The 17,303-nt window shown below is 40.0% G+C and overlaps 1 protein-coding gene across 1 annotated transcript; it reads left to right on the forward strand.

The window, feature by feature from the left end:
- The first annotated feature begins 5,653 nt into the window (after positions 1 to 5,653).
- On the forward strand, positions 5,654 to 17,095 carry LOC110947183 (myosin heavy chain, fast skeletal muscle-like). The gene is made up of 41 exons (XM_051941617.1): positions 5,654 to 5,668; positions 5,892 to 5,941; positions 6,035 to 6,257; positions 6,386 to 6,529; positions 6,627 to 6,783; positions 6,942 to 6,969; positions 7,058 to 7,169; positions 7,259 to 7,351; positions 7,428 to 7,491; positions 8,113 to 8,211; positions 8,297 to 8,400; positions 8,563 to 8,701; positions 8,818 to 8,936; positions 9,042 to 9,191; positions 9,285 to 9,455; positions 9,543 to 9,849; positions 10,301 to 10,371; positions 10,462 to 10,549; positions 10,632 to 10,749; positions 10,861 to 10,984; positions 11,082 to 11,218; positions 11,330 to 11,585; positions 11,813 to 12,055; positions 12,168 to 12,344; positions 12,457 to 12,602; positions 12,708 to 12,798; positions 12,893 to 13,282; positions 13,399 to 13,525; positions 13,609 to 13,727; positions 13,920 to 14,116; positions 14,232 to 14,415; positions 14,486 to 14,651; positions 14,814 to 14,938; positions 15,039 to 15,347; positions 15,429 to 15,632; positions 15,717 to 15,842; positions 15,959 to 16,129; positions 16,225 to 16,329; positions 16,422 to 16,517; positions 16,646 to 16,777; positions 16,991 to 17,095. Exons 3-41 carry the CDS (start codon positions 6,054 to 6,056, stop codon positions 17,006 to 17,008), a joined length of 5,811 nt encoding a protein of 1,936 aa, XP_051797577.1. The 5' UTR covers positions 5,654 to 5,668; positions 5,892 to 5,941; positions 6,035 to 6,053; the 3' UTR covers positions 17,009 to 17,095.
- The last annotated feature ends 208 nt before the right edge of the window (positions 17,096 to 17,303 follow it).

The following is a 17,303-nucleotide window of genomic DNA, read 5'->3' on the forward strand; positions in this document are numbered from 1 at the left end:
GCGAGCTGTAGCCTTTAAATTCTGTTCTCTGCAATAAAGCTTTTAAGCTTAACCTTCTACATGCTTGCTCATTCCCTGCATCTGAGCTCACCTACAGAATCGTAACAGGTGAGGCCAAGGATGGATGGCTGTGTACATGCATCCATCAATTTTGCACCTTATCATTTCAAATAATAGTAGTAAGCCCAACAGCTGTCTTAAATCATTAGCATCTACTCTGACAGCTTTATATCTTTGTAAACCACAATCACAGTCTTTTCTGAAACAATGGGATCTTCTCTGTGTCTGCCCAAGAGTTTGTGAAGATTCAGGCAACAGCAGGGCCGGACTGGGAAAGAAATTCAGGCCAGGAGATTTCCAATCAGTCAGGCCACTTCCGCCACCGCAAGGGTTGTGTCACGTGGGATAATGCACCAAAATTTTGTTTTTTTTTCCTTCCAAAAATATGCCTTTTACAGTTATGTTATAGCAATTACAACACTACTAAACAGACAGTAAGTCTATTAAACACAACCATAACGACAGCTCCATACAGTCCAGTACTTTTCTCTTCTGTAATCTCTTCACTACCCTCATCAATTTTTCCAAAGTTTTCCTTTTCCTATTATTTATATAACATGTGGAATAAAAAAAAATATATATTATTTTGTCAGCAAATCATTTAGATGTCAGCTGGTCATAGCTAATAGTATATGCAAACACCAATGCTCATTTTATAACTGAAAATTGTAAGTCAACTGCCTATCCTACCTGAAGAGGGGGTCTCAAACGTTTTCAGGCTTCCTACAACCCACCTGACACCTGTGGAGCTTATTTGGGCCAGACTCACCATATTTTGTGCATTAAAATTAGCATTACATTTCCATCACCATGTAAGAACAAAGGTGTAATAATTATTTGATTCATTTCTCTACAGATATTGTTTAATGGTCATCAATATTGCACTAAGTATTTATCAGTTTTCAAAAACACTGCAATAATGATCCAATGAAGCAGACAAGGTGGATCAAAATCACACAAACTTTAGTGAGATTAGGCCCCCTGCTGTGATCCAAATAAATACGTTCAGCAGGTGGCACATTTCAGCTAAACATTGCTAAACTAAAAGAATTGGAACAATCCCTATCCTTCTGATTTAGAGCTCAGAGCACTTGCTTTGTGTGAGTGACAGGAGGGTGGGCGTGTACTCTGTAAGGCTTCTAGTGCTGCTGTCTCTGGCCTGTCTGCCAAAAAGCCGATCAACTTTTTTCATTGGCCTGCCAGTCCGTGGCTGTCCTGTCCAGGCAGGCCAATAAGGAGGCAGGCCACCGGGAAAAGTCCTGCCTCTCCCGACTGCCAGTCCGGGCCTGGGCAACAGACTAACCAGCCACCCTTCAAGGCTTTGTTTACATCAACTAGGTTGTGGAACAAACCCAGTTCTAGCAACAGAACCTCTCTCCAGGTGAAAAGACTTGCTTTAAACGCTTATGACCCACTGTTCGACTGGAATGATGTATGCAAAATCTTCTTTTTGCCAGCACACCATCTAAGGGCTGTTTTGTTTTTCTTAAAAAGCAAGCAGCTAAAATGATCTTGATTAAAATGAATCAGTGCCATGTAGCTAGTGTATTAAGTCACATGACCACACCAATTTGCACTTCTGGTAGAGGCGATCCTCTTCAGAAGTAAATAGGTTAATCACAGATAAACAACTATCATATCAGAAATGGAGTACTGAAGTGAAATGGGCCATTTTCCAGGTTTACTACTGTATGTTGATGCAGAGGTGAACTATCTGGAAGATGAGGCTGATGTTCATGACAACCAGTTGATTCAATTAGCCCAACTCAAAGGCCAAAAGTATGATTGTTGACGGACAAAACTAGATGTCTTATTATGACAAGTATTTCCTCAGGGCCAAACCATTGAAGTTTAGGTATAAATTGTGGAGCCTACAGGGTACAGGTATCACATAAAGCCCTTTTGCAGACTGCACACATGACAACATTTTCACCTCACTTATGGTAATTGATGAAATGACATAACATGACAAAGCAATGTTTTGGACAGCTTGGCACTCTAAGATAGTGCTGTTTGCATAATTTTCCCTCACAGAAGTAAATAACTTCCAAAAATGCCTTATGGACACCGTGTGGTCCACACACAGATCCAAAAGGATTTTTTAAAGGTACCCATAAAAAAGGACCATCTGAAAAGAAAAATCTAAATCCCTTTAAGTATGCAATATCCATCCATTATATATACACCACTTAATCGTCATTAGGGTCATGGGGGAGCTGGAGTCTATCCCAGCTGACTTGGGCCAAAGGCAGGGGACACCCTGGACAGGTCACCAGTCTATCACAGGGCTACATATATAGACAAACAAGCACACTCGTATTTACACCTACAGGCAATTTAGAATAATCAGTTAACCTCGGTATATTTTTGAAATGTGGGAGGACACCGGAGTACCCAGAGAAAACCCATGCATGGACAGAGAGGACATGCAAACTCCATACAGAAAGATCCCAGGAAAGTCGGGACGCAAATCAGGGATCTTCTAGCTGCAAGGGCCCATTATGCAATATATTTAGAATATTTCGTGATTTCTCGCAAATCTTTCTAAATTTTGAGAAAATATTCCATAAACCTTTTCTTTGCATTCAAACAAGTGTACTTGTACTCTGCCTTTGGCAGAGATAAAGATAGAGACATCGGCGGCCACTCTATGACCATCAATATTAAAGCTGGAGCTGATACAGGCCTCAAATTTATTTTCAATAGTGGTTAAATGTGGTCACCACAGACCCATTACAACATGCATAGTAATTAACTTTTCACCAGCTCCTTAGATACTTGCTCTAATTCACAGCGAACTTGGCTGGGTTGGCTGCCTGACTGGAGGAGAGGGGGATCGGCCAGTGACCTTGATTTTTACCTTCATTGTCAAGTTCGAGTGAACATTTATATCAAATAAAGGAAATTCCTTCAAGGCATTATTGAGAAAGCTCACAAGAAACTGTTAAAGAACACAGCTGTGATTTTCACCACTATTTCGAACCATTCCATTGATCCACAGATCCACAATATTGCAGATCCAGAGTCTGCATTATTGAATAAATAGATAAAATAGTTTTTGCTCATGGAAAGGCTGAAATATATTGAAAAAATAAGTCAAATGAATTCCATCTTTGAGCATATGTCCTGATGATGCTATAATGGAGGAACAATTATGCAATAAAATGCACAAAGCGACATTTGGATCTACAATTCCAATCCAAACCAAAGTTTTATGTCTACAAAATGGAGTCCAAAAATATGCCTATATTGAATAAACAAACAAACATATTTTCTTTGTGAGATTTGAAGAACAATTTTGAAACTCCAGAACCCTGTTCTGCTTGAATTAGGTTGCCTGGCAGTATTTTGTCATCCCTGCTTGATCAATTGTGAAAGCTCAACTTGAACAACTTTATTTTCATTTTTATGACCAAATATTTAATATAAAGAAGTATTCTGTATCTTTTTTTTTTTTGCAATATTGTGCCTTGTTAGTACATGTGGTGAAGAAAATATCATTTAGTTGACCTCTTTGTTTAATATTTTAAAATTAAATGCAACAATAATCAGAGACTATTTGATCTACTGATCCAATGTAACAGACTGTACCACATATGGCATGATGAGAAATAACAGTGAAAATTTCAGGATTTTATTTTTAATAGTTCCTGAGATATTGTTAGAACATATAGATACTGCTATAACTGAAATTATGTACTATTTGTTTCATGTAATTTCTGTTGCCTCAACGTTTCATACAGTTGCTGGTCAGAATTTTTTGAACACGCTCACAGACTAAACATAAATATAAATATATAAATAAATATATTTGTGGAAATAGAGAGTGGAAATAGAAATGTAAGTCTTTGATTATCGTTTTTAGAATAGAATAGAGTATTCTCTATTTTAGCCCTCACTCCGTTCTCAAAGTCACTTTTGATTTTTCAGTTTTCAAAGTCTTCCAAGTGACTCTTATCCATCGAGCCTGAGAGGTTGTTCATCTTGACTGTACAGTTGTGGAGCTATCGCTGAATGAATTTTGGGATGTTTTCTTCAGCTACAAACAAAAAGGGACTGAAAACAAAAGGGACTCCATCTGTTCTGATTATTAGAAGGACAATACAGAACCTTCATTATTCCCATTTTTTCAGGAATGCAAGAACTTTAAGTGCAAGTAAATCCTTAATGTTGCACTCGGTGCAAAGCACTAGACTGCTGTATCTGTCAGGAACTCTTCTTTAATGCCAGGGCTAAAGCAAGTGGAGCAAGTTGATCATTTTCCTAGTTTGGTTGTGGCACATCCTTAGCAATATGTCTGCTCTGCACTTTTCTAGCAATTCTACCCGACCTGAGATGAACTGTAAAAAACGTGCAAAACATTTGTGCCTGTTCGCTGCATATGGCCGTACCTAATCTATACAGGCATGATACTTTTTTACTGAAATACAGGGAGGGAAAAGATAATTTGAGATAATAAATATCTTTAAACTTTTGATATGTGTGAACAACATATCTAAATGTGTCCTATGAATATATTCTTCCATATATGCCAAACACGAATCACTGGTCCCTCCCTGGATTTATTTTTGACCATGGTAATACCCCATGATCTGCTGATAAGATGACAAATAACAAATAATAAGCCAAGTCCATGCAAAACTTGGAACTGAAAGTTGATCCTGGATATGATCCCAGACTTTCCCTGTAATTAAAACAGTCAGCCACTTGCTCTGAGTGTCAGAAATTAAAATCACAAACTGAACCTTTTTGTTACAGAAAAAATACTAATAGTGTTAAATTATAGTACGTTTTCATTATTATCTGAGATTTGCAAGCCCTGTAACTATACACCAGAGGCATCTCAGTACCTCTCCAAATTTAAAACTCATTACTGGCTGCACTTGTTTCTGGCTGTGATATTAATGAACAGGGCACACATATCCCTGCTATAAACTGTGTCAGCTTTGAATGATTTCACCTACTGGATTTACTGGAATGAACAGACCACAAACGCTTCTGCGCACTTTTGCAATTTACTAGTGGATATTCTGTGGACATAACTAGAACACTCAGCACTTACAAGCTCAATCAAGTGCCACAATAAATCAGTCAAATAACACTGTCATACTTTTTTTACAAGACAGAGTCAAAGTATATTAACTGTTAAAATTATGTTGGTATATTAAATATTTATGTTGTGTTAAATACAAGAATTTAAGTCATTTATAAAGATTGGTGATGTATATTATGATTATATATCCATAGAATAGAAATAAAATATGATTAAATAAAAGTGATACTGTGCTTGATTGTGTCATACTGTTTAATTAATGCATTAATAACTAAATGTTAATACTTGCTTAAACACTGCTCTTTAGCATTAATAATTCCAATACAGTACTAAAACATATGTGCATTTTTAATACATATTTGTAAAATGTTAATTATATATGTTGAAAATGAAACATGATAGTTAATTTATCTGTGACCATATCAATATCAAGCAACAAGGTGTCAAGCATTCCTGACCAAACTGAGTAGGGTGCAATTGCTGAGATGGCAGAGCCGTTGTATATAAGAACAGCAGCTCTGGCCGTTTGCTCTAACTGACAGGCATCTAAGACAGGTGAGTGCAACACTGTCCCTATGCTATGTCTCTGTTACATTAATATTCCACAATATTGTTAATAAATAAGTCATATGATTCAGTGTTTCTCTTTTAGTTACATTCCTTAACTTAGACAGTTTTGATTTTAGTTTTTTATATTAAATATATTTTCAAAATCTTTGATATCATTACAATACAATGAAAAACTTATATTGATCAACATTAAACTTGTATTTTGTAGCACTGTGCCATACAAAGGATATCAAGGAATTCTGTTTCGCATCAGCAGAGGTAATTTCTATAAAGCAAAAGCTGACAAAATTTTGTCAAGTGTTGGTTCTGTGATAACTTTGACATTTTTGTGTGAACTTCTTATATTTTCAGTGCCCATTAAAGTGCCATCATGAGCACAGACGCGGAGATGGAGCAGTATGGCCCGGCGGCCATTTTCCTCCGGAAGCCAGAAAGGGAGAGGATTGAGGCTCAGACTTCTCCATTTGATGCCAAAACAGCCTTCTTTGTGCCAGATAATGATGAGATGTATCTCAAGGGTAAACTCACCAAAAAGGAGGGTGGCAAAGCCACAGTTGAGACAGATGGGGGAAAGGTTGGTGAATGATCTGAAATACCTATTATTTATATTACATGTTCTATACCTGTTATTACTAATACATTTTCAAATGGATAGAATATAAAATCTTTCAAAGACAAAACCTTTTTGCATCTCCTATTCAGAGTATCACTGTAAAAGAGGATGAGATCCATCCCAGGAATCCTCCAAAGTTCGATAAGATGGAGGACATGGCCATGATGACCCACCTCAACGAGCCATCTGTGTTGTATAACCTCAAAGAGCGTTATGCCTCATGGATGATCTACGTAAGTTTTTACTTTGATTTTAACTGTTAAATTAATCTGCAGATCTTTATAGGTTCAAATGTGATGTATTTATATTATTCACTCTCTGCTATGACAGACCTACTCTGGCTTGTTCTGTGTTGTCGTGAATCCCTACAAATGGCTTCCCGTGTATGACGCTACATGTGTAGCAGCATACAGAGGCAAAAAGAGGATTGAGGCTCCACCCCACATCTTCTCCATCTCTGACAATGCCTATCAGTTCATGCTCACTGGTAAGACTGCTAATAAAGTTAGCAAAAATTTAATGGAAGAAATTACCTCAAACATATGCTTTAGTTACTACTAAGTACAAAATAGTTAACTAAATACACAATTATTAAAGGAAAAACAATGATGGAACTCAAGTGAAGCATATATGTTTGTATTTTAGATCGTGAGAACCAGTCTGTCCTGATCACGTGAGTATAACACAAACTTGTATGTTAAACATTGGCAAACTTCATGATCATGCAGCTGAACCTTGACAATGTGTCTCTTATTCCCCAGCGGAGAATCTGGTGCTGGAAAGACTGTCAACACCAAGCGTGTCATCCAGTACTTTGCAACAATTGCAGCTCTGGGAGCAAAGAAGGCTGAGCCAACACCTGGCAAGATGCAGGTAAATTTCATTGTTTAAGAGCGAAGATTTTTCCAGAGAAAAAGTTTACATTCATGTACAGCTCATATAACTCACACCATCTCTTGCAGGGCTCCCTTGAGGACCAAATTGTGGCAGCCAACCCTCTGCTGGAGGCCTATGGTAATGCCAAGACTGTGAGGAATGACAACTCCTCTCGTTTTGTAAGTCATCAAGTAACATATTTTTCGTGCTGTTTTCAAAAAAAATACAATGCTTATAATTAATCTGACTGTTTAGGGTAAATTCATCAGGATCCACTTCGGCTCCTCTGGCAAGCTGGCCTCAGCTGATATTGAAACATGTAAGTTTTGACCCTTGGGTAAATCATAGTTTTGGTCAAAAAACATGTGCTTTATTAGTCTAACTTTATACATGCAATGAATAAAATGTGGCAATCAAAACCTTGTGGGTAGGAAAACAGATCAATGAGAATATGTAGTATTTATGGAAGAAGAAGTGGTTGTGTTTCGGTGTTAAAGTGGATATGTTACAACTGAAGCATAAAAACTACATATTTAGGCTGCCATGTGGTAGTTAGGTTAAGATTTATAAAGACATGTTTTATGTTGTGTGGGAGCATATGCATCAGTGTATGACTGTGGCTGCAGTCATGGTCGTGAGTAGGCAAGCGATAAACACATTAACAAAGTGACTAGTTGCAATCTGTTAGCTCTGTAGCAAGTTACATGTAGAATTGCATAGCACTCTATGAGTACTTATAGGGATAGAATATTTCCCAGCTTCCCACACTTTCAAGTGGTAGATATCAGGCAAGGGTTGACAGATATGATCACTGGAGTAATGAGAAAAGCAACAGAATGAAAGAAGAAATGTAAGAAAGATGGCAGTCTCTCTGGATTTAGCTTTTAAAAAGTGTTGCTGTAATACAACGGTTTTCCACACTTTCATATGTTCCTCTTAGATCTGCTGGAGAAGTCCCGTGTCACCTTCCAGTTGTCTGCTGAGAGGAGCTACCATATCTTCTATCAGTTGATGACTGGACACAAGCCTGAGCTCCTGGGTATGTTGCCACACAAGTTGTGTCTAAACTTTTAACAACATTCAAAAATAAGAAAATGTCATGAATTTTGTTTGTCTTCTTCCAGAGGCTCTTCTGATCACCACAAACCCCTATGACTATCCAATGATCAGTCAGGGTGAAATCACTGTCAAGAGCATCAATGATGTGGAGGAGTTCATTGCAACAGATGTAAAACCTTATTTCACATTAATTTTTAGACTTACACTTCATATTTACTTGTACTTTGTCATATCAATACAAGTCATTTTATTTCCAAACATAGATAGTATACTTAATAAAATTGAAGGAAAACCTTCAACCACAAATTTTCTAATGCTTTTTACATTGCAGACTGCTATTGACATCTTGGGCTTCAACGCTGAAGAGAAAGTCAACATCTACAAGCTGACTGGTGCTGTGATGCATCACGGCAACATGAAATTCAAGCAGAAGCAGAGAGAGGAGCAGGCTGAGCCTGATGGCACTGAGGGTAATTGATAAAATAATAGAACTGACATTGTACAAGTGTCATGGCGTGGAAGGCACGTATCAGACTAATGTATCAAAGTATGTGTATTGAGTGCATATCTTCTGTCTTTGCCTCAGTGGCTGATAAAATCGCCTATCTCTTCGGCCTGAACTCAGCTGATATGCTGAAAGCTCTGTGCTACCCAAGAGTCAAGGTCGGCAATGAGATGGTCACCAAAGGTCAGACCGTCCCACAGGTAATGAAGATAAAGTTTGATGCCTCAAGTTTGTTTTTGAAATATTAGCATTTTGAATTAATTGTATTACTGTGATATTTTCAATGCTAAAATGTCTTCCTCTAGGTCAACAATGCTGTCAGCGCTCTGTGCAAGTCTGTCTATGAGAAAATGTTCTTGTGGATGGTCATCCGTATCAATGAGATGCTGGACACAAAGCAGCCAAGACAGTTCTTCATTGGAGTGTTGGACATTGCTGGATTTGAGATCTTTGATGTGAGCAGTTGAAATATCTTTGAGATATCTTTGAGCAGTTTAAAAGATCAATACTATTTTGCCATGATATTAGACATATTTCTGTAATTACAGTTCAACAGCTTGGAGCAACTCTGCATCAACTTCACCAATGAGAAACTGCAACAGTTCTTCAATCACACCATGTTTGTCCTGGAGCAAGAGGAGTACAAGAAAGAAGGTATCGAATGGGAGTTCATTGACTTCGGCATGGACTTGGCTGCCTGCATTGAGCTTATCGAGAAGGTATTTAAATAACAAATCTCTTGAATTCATGTGAAAATGATGAATTCTGCTGGTTAATTTTAAACATGAAATGTAAATTCTCCTCAGCCAATGGGCATCTTCTCCATCCTTGAAGAGGAGTGCATGTTCCCCAAGGCCTCTGATACAACTTTCAAGAACAAGCTGCATGATCAGCATCTTGGCAAGACCAAGGCCTTTGAGAAGCCAAAGCCTGGAAAGGGCAAGGCTGAGGCTCACTTCTCCCTGGTTCACTATGCTGGTACAGTGGACTACAATATCACTGGCTGGCTGGACAAGAACAAGGACCCACTGAATGACTCTGTTGTTCAGCTCTACCAGAAGTCTGGAAACAAACTGCTAGTCCTCCTGTATGTAGCCCATGCCTCAGCTGAGGGTAAGAAATAAGAATCAGAATCAAAATCACAAAGCCTTTATTGCCAAGTGAGTACACACAAGGAATTTGACTGGGTGTACAGAGAGCAGTGCCCAGCAACAGCAGACAGTAAAAGAATAAATTAATTTTAATCTGAGAAGGAACAGAGTCATGAGTTGAATAGATATTACGGACAAATTCTTACATTGAAGTCACTGTAGAAATGTTTTTTTTTTAAATAATATTACAAATAATGGTGCTATCTATAATTGGTGCATTGATATGAATGGTTGAACTGAGTGTGTATACGATAGAGCTGTAGTCACTAAATGCAGTTTATCACATCAAATGAGGTGCCATAAGTTTGAAGATACCGACATGAATATGTGACTGTTACACATGATTTATTCCTGGTAAAAGATAATTACTGCTCTGTGGTGATGATCCTGATATTAATTGTTTTGGCAAACAGAGGCTGGTGGTGGCAAGAAGGGTGGCAAGAAGAAGGGTGGCTCCTTCCAGACTGTGTCCGCTCTTTTCAGAGTATGTATACTTTCATATTTTGGGGAAAACAATTGAAAAACCTCATATGTAAGTCATGTTGATGGATTATCTGATCCTACCACTCTATAGGAGAACTTGGGCAAACTGATGACCAACTTGAGGAGCACACACCCTCACTTTGTCCGTTGCTTGATTCCCAATGAGACAAAGACTCCAGGTAATAAGGCCACAGTCTTACAGTATTCTCCACAGTAATGAAAATAATGCTGTACTTTAACCTCTGAATTTCCATCTCTCAGGTCTTATGGAGAACTTCTTGGTCATCCACCAGCTGAGGTGTAATGGTGTGCTGGAGGGCATCAGAATCTGCAGAAAGGGCTTCCCCAGCAGAATCCTCTACGGTGACTTCAAGCAGAGGTGACAAAACTTTTTTTTTTACAAAAAATCATAACGATTTCAAAGGTATTGTGATGGTAAAGATCGAAATGACAAGGAGGACAAAAGTAACTAAATCATTTTATCTTGCAGATACAAAGTATTGAATGCCAGTGTCATCCCTGAGGGACAGTTTATTGACAACAAGAAAGCTGCAGAGAAGCTGTTGGGCTCCATTGATGTGGACCACACTCAGTACAAGTTTGGACACACTAAGGTACATATCGCACACCAACAGTATTGACTTTGGTCATAAACGGATCCAGTTGTATCTATGTGTACCGACAACTGAGTCTGCTGATTTGACACCATAGGTGTTCTTCAAAGCTGGTCTGCTGGGTACCCTTGAGGAGATGAGAGATGAGAAACTGGCTTCACTGGTGACCATGACTCAGGCTCTCTGCAGAGGATATGTTATGAGGAAGGAGTTTGTAAAGATGATGGAGAGGAGGTAAGACAAAAATACAACACAGTTATTTACTCTGTGTGATATTGTCCCCTTTACAACAACATTGCAAGACAGTAAATGTGACAATTTTATGTTGATTGTCGTTTCTTCCAGAGAATCTATCTACTCCATCCAGTACAACATCCGTTCATTCATGAATGTGAAGAACTGGCCATGGCTGAAGCTGTACTTCAAGATCAAACCTCTTCTGAAGAGTGCTGAGACTGAGAAGGAGTTGCAGCAGATGAAAGATAACTATGAGAAGATGCAGTCAGACCTGGCTACTGCTTTGGCCAAGAAGAAGGAGCTGGAGGAGAAGATGGTTTCCCTCCTCCAGGAGAAGAATGACCTGCAACTCCAAGTGGCTGCAGTAAGTATCAAACCAAACCAAGTGTGATAGTATCACATGTGTCCATCATTTACTGACCACCTTGGTTTGCATTTTTACACATATAAGTGGGATATAAAGATGTCACATAACTGCATCATCTTCGGGTTGTATAGACATGTAGATTGTATAGATCGTATGTTTTGTATCACCAGGTTAAAATATTAAGCAATAAAACTATTTTCTTGCCTGTTCTATATGGATTGTAGGAAGTTGAGAATCTCTCTGATGCTGAGGAAAGGTGTGAGGGGCTCATTAAGAGCAAGATCCAGCTCGAGGCCAAACTCAAAGAGACATCTGAAAGACTGGAGGATGAAGAGGAAATCAATGCTGAGCTGACTGCCAAGAAAAGGAAGTTGGAGGATGAATGCTCTGAGCTGAAGAAGGACATTGATGACTTGGAGCTCACCTTGGCTAAAGTGGAGAAGGAGAAACATGCCACAGAAAACAAGGTTGACTTCATTTTGACATTGTTTTACATAGAAATATAGTGTTACATATTGTTATTCTTTTCTAATTAAATGAATGCTTGAGAGGGATGTTAAATTTTACACATGATTTCAGGTGAAAAACCTGACAGAGGAAATGGCCACTCAAGATGAATCTATTGCCAAGCTGACCAAGGAGAAGAAAGCCCTCCAAGAGAGCCATCAGCAGACACTGGATGACCTCCAGGCAGAGGAAGACAAAGTCAACACTCTGACCAAGGCCAAGACAAAGCTGGAACAGCAAGTGGACGATGTAAGAAAACAAGTGTTTTGACTTTACGGTGTCACTTTGCATAAACATGCATGATCCGTGCTATAGATATTTAAATGCCTGAAATTAACTCTTACGACCTGTCATTTGTCAGCTTGAGGGCTCACTGGAGCAAGAGAAGAAGCTCCGCATGGACCTTGAGAGAGCCAAGAGGAAGCTTGAGGGAGATCTGAAACTGGCCCAGGAATCCATAATGGATCTGGAGAATGACAAGCAGCAATCTGATGAGAAAATCAAGAAGTAAGTTTGTTTTGGTTTTCACTTGTCTTTTCAGGACCTCACATATTACTCTCCAACAACAGTATGAATTATGATAGTGAATTCCATCTTGTTCTTCACATCAAGGAAGGACTTTGAGACCAGTCAGCTCCTCAGCAAGATTGAAGATGAACAGTCCCTTGGTGCTCAGCTTCAGAAGAAGATCAAGGAACTCCAGGTATTATTATTTTACATGTATACAGGACTTGAAGAATCCAAAACAACATGTTTATGTCACTAAATCTCGTTGATGTAACCATCATCAACTGTAGGCTCGCATTGAGGAGCTGGAGGAAGAGATTGAGGCTGAGAGGGCTGCTCGGGCTAAGGTGGAGAAGCAGAGAGCTGATCTCTCCAGGGAGCTTGAGGAGATCAGTGAGAGGCTTGAGGAGGCTGGTGGAGCAACAGCTGCTCAGATTGAGATGAACAAGAAGCGTGAGGCTGAGTTCCAGAAGTTGCGTCGTGACCTTGAAGAGTCAACCCTGCAGCACGAATCTACTGCAGCAGCTCTCCGCAAGAAGCAGGCTGACAGCGTGGCAGAGCTGGGAGAGCAGATCGACAACCTCCAGCGTGTCAAGCAGAAGCTGGAGAAGGAGAAGAGCGAGTACAAGATGGAGATTGATGATCTCTCCAGCAACATGGAGGGTGTTGCCAAGGCAAAGGTGAGTGATTTCTTTGTCTTTCATTAAGTTAAAAAGCTACATGAACTGTAATTAATGAACCCATCAGTGTCATTATATTTGAAATGCACAACATACATCACAATTTCTTTCTGTAGGGCAATTTGGAGAAAATGTGCCGAACTCTTGAGGACCAGCTGAGTGAGTTGAAGGCCAAAAATGACGAGAACGTTCGCCAACTGAACGACATCAATGCACAGAGGGCCAGACTTCAGACAGAGAATGGTAAGTGATGTAGAATGAAAACTTGCTTTGAAACACGGTCATGATCATTCTGATGACTATCACTTTTAAACACGCTCTATCAGGTGAGTTCTCTCGCCAGCTTGAGGAGAAGGAAGCTCTTGTTTCCCAGCTGACCAGAGGCAAACAGGCCTTCACCCAGCAGATTGAGGAGCTCAAGAGGCACATTGAGGAAGAAGTGAAGGTGTGAAAACTTATATCTCCCTTTATACCATTACAATTCAGTATAAAGCTATTTATTAGACAGTTCCAGAGCGTTACTCCAAGACATTGCTCCCTGACTTGGTATGTTAGGGATTCAACTTCAACAATTTTTTTGAAAGCATTTTGACGTAACGTGCACTGGGTTTTCTGACATAGACTGTGTGTTCAACAGGCAAAGAATGCCCTGGCCCATGGTGTTCAGTCAGCTCGCCATGACTGTGATCTGCTCAGAGAGCAGTTTGAGGAGGAGCAGGAGGCCAAGGCTGAGCTGCAGAGAGGAATGTCCAAGGCCAACAGCGAGGTGGCTCAGTGGAGAAGCAAATATGAGACTGATGCCATCCAGCGCACTGAGGAACTGGAGGAGGCCAAGTAAATAAAACCCCTTGCCTTTCCATATCAGATAAATCACCAGTTAAATCTCTTTCTTTTATACTTTTTTTTATTGTGATACATTTGAGCAAAGATAATTCTTTGTTCACCACAGGAAAAAACTTGCCCAGCGCCTGCAAGAGGCCGAGGAATCCATTGAGGCTGTGAACTCCAAGTGTGCCTCTTTGGAGAAGACCAAGCAGAGGCTGCAGGGTGAGGTGGAGGACCTCATGATTGACGTCGAGAGAGCAAACGCTCTGGCTGCCAACCTTGACAAGAAGCAGAGGAACTTTGATAAGGTTGGTGCTTGCATTAGAAAGCAAAACCAGGTTCAACACAAGACAAAATATTCTACTTCTTTGTTTCTAGGTCCTGGCAGAATGGAAGCAGAAGTATGAGGAGGGCCAGGCAGAACTGGAGGGAGCCCAGAAGGAGGCTCGTTCTCTCAGCACTGAGTTGTTCAAGATGAAGAACTCCTATGAGGAGGCTCTGGATCACTTGGAGACCATGAAGAGGGAGAACAAGAACCTGCAACGTAAGTCAGTCTTTGTATTCAAATTTGTTGTTCCTTTAGCAATTCTTTGACATGTATTTGTGCTGTTCATAAGCTTTTGTTGTGGTACAACCCATAAACTATTTCCTTGATACAGTGGTTACATCGAGTCAAATTCATCTCACTGATTTTTTTGTATTGTAGAGGAGATCTCAGATCTGACTGAGCAGATCGGCGAGACTGGAAAGAGCATCCATGAGCTGGAAAAAGCCAAGAAGACTGTTGAGACTGAGAAATCTGAAATCCAGTCAGCACTGGAGGAAGCTGAAGTATAATCTTGATTACCACATCATAAACCATTTTTGTAACCCTCTATTTTGATTTTGCTTCAGTAAAAGATAATGTTTTTCATGTGTGTGAATTTTAAAGGGCACCCTGGAGCATGAGGAGGCCAAGATTCTCCGTGTTCAGCTTGAGCTGAACCAGGTCAAAGGTGAGGTGGACAGGAAGCTGGCAGAGAAGGATGAGGAGATGGAACAGATCAAGAGGAACAGCCAGAGGGTGATTGACTCCATGCAGAGCAATCTTGATGCTGAGGTCAGGAGCAGGAATGATGCCCTGAGAGTCAAGAAGAAGATGGAGGGAGACCTGAATGAGATGGAGATTCAGCTGAGCCATGCCAACAGGCAGGCTGCTGAGTCCCAGAAACAACTGAGGAACGTCCAGGGACAGCTCAAGGTAAGTGTCTGTGATTGGTGGATTAAAAACATACAGTTTGAGAATAAGGAAAATTAACATGGACTCCTCTTTTGTTTTCAGGATGCTCAACTGCACCTTGATGATGCCGTCAGAGGACAGGAAGACATGAAGGAGCAGGCTGCCATGGTGGAGCGCAGGAATGGTCTGATGGTGGCTGAGATTGACGAGCTGAGAGCCGCTCTGGAGCAGACCGAGAGAGGACGCAAAGTGGCTGAGCAGGAGTTGGTTGATGCTAGTGAGCGTGTCGGCCTGCTTCACTCTCAGGTTTGTTGTCATTAATTCACAAGATAACAGTATAAAAATGCCTTATTCTTGACCACACTTAACACGACTTTTCTGAACATTCAGAACACCAGCCTTCTGAACACCAAGAAGAAGTTGGAGTCTGACCTTGTCCAGGTCCAGGGTGAGGTGGATGATGCTGTTCAGGAAGCAAGAAATGCTGAGGAGAAAGCCAAAAAGGCTATCACTGATGTGAGATTATGTCTATAGCTCTTCTATGTATTTATCTTTTTGTCTGTTTCCATACAGTGATAATGTCATATCTATTATAGATCATGAATTACATAGAGAACATGAAATCATTTCAGGCTGCCATGATGGCTGAGGAGCTGAAGAAGGAGCAGGACACCAGCGCTCACCTGGAGAGGATGAAGAAGAACTTGGAGGTCACAGTCAAGGACCTGCAGCACCGTCTGGATGAGGCTGAGAACCTGGCCATGAAGGGTGGCAAGAAGCAGCTCCAGAAACTGGAGTCCAGGGTATGAACTGTATATGTTGTAAATACACACAGCAAATGAATCTGACAATGCATCACTCGTAAAACTTTAATATATCTTCTGTCATCGTGTCACAGGTGCGTGAGCTTGAAACTGAAGTTGAAGGTGAGCAGAGACGTGGAGCTGATGCTGTCAAAGGAGTGCGCAAATATGAGAGGAGAGTGAAGGAGCTGACCTACCAGGTGGTTACTCATTTATTTAAGAATTAATGTTATTTCATAATTTACTTTTTCTAAGTCTACACTTCATCAGTAACAATCCTTTGTCTGTCCAGACTGAGGAGGACAAGAAAAATATGACCAGACTTCAAGATCTGGTGGACAAGCTGCAGCTCAAAGTCAAGGCTTACAAGAGACAGTCTGAGGAGGCTGTAAGTGCAATGCTTAGTGATTTTGACAGATGGGACATTGGCACATGTCAATATTGACAAAAGGAAAGCTTACTTATATGATAGGGTTTGCAAAAATGCAACATACTGTAACTCTGAACCCTTCACAGGAGGAACAGGCCAACACTCACATGTCCAGGCTCAGAAAGGTTCAGCATGAGCTGGAGGAAGCTCAGGAGCGCGCTGACATCGCTGAGTCCCAGGTCAACAAGCTGAGAGCCAAGAGCCGTGATGCTGGAAAGGTAATTTAAGTCACCATTTGATACAGATGTGATCTTATCTTACTGAATTGCTTTGTTTAGATTCTATGCACCATTCCTTATTTGCTTTGCATGAAATATATATATATATATACTTGTTCAATGAGGGAAATCCAAAATGAACATGTATAACCACATGAAACAATTATAATGTTGATAATATGTGATGAATAATTTTATTTTGCTTTTTTCCAGTCTGAAAGTGCTGAATAAGAGACAACATCGGTTTGGAACCTTTTGACAGAGTTCATAAAATATGAACTAGCTGTTGAATTGTTTTCTAACAATGTATTCATTCAATAAACTGTTTTACCAGCATTTAAATATATCTGCTCTGTATTATTTAGTCTTAACTTCATCTATAAAGTCACCACGCAATTGTTCATCGAAAGTGCATTAGTTAATATGGCTGGATGAGGAGCTCTGACAGCTTAGCATGAACAGTTTCTTTCCCTCAAAATAATCATGATTCATACCTGCAGGATGAGGTTTAGTCAAGTATTTACAG

The sequence above is a fragment of the Acanthochromis polyacanthus genome, chromosome 21 (assembly GCF_021347895.1).
Source record: "Acanthochromis polyacanthus isolate Apoly-LR-REF ecotype Palm Island chromosome 21, KAUST_Apoly_ChrSc, whole genome shotgun sequence".
In the NCBI taxonomy this organism is placed as follows: domain Eukaryota; kingdom Metazoa; phylum Chordata; class Actinopteri; family Pomacentridae; genus Acanthochromis; species Acanthochromis polyacanthus.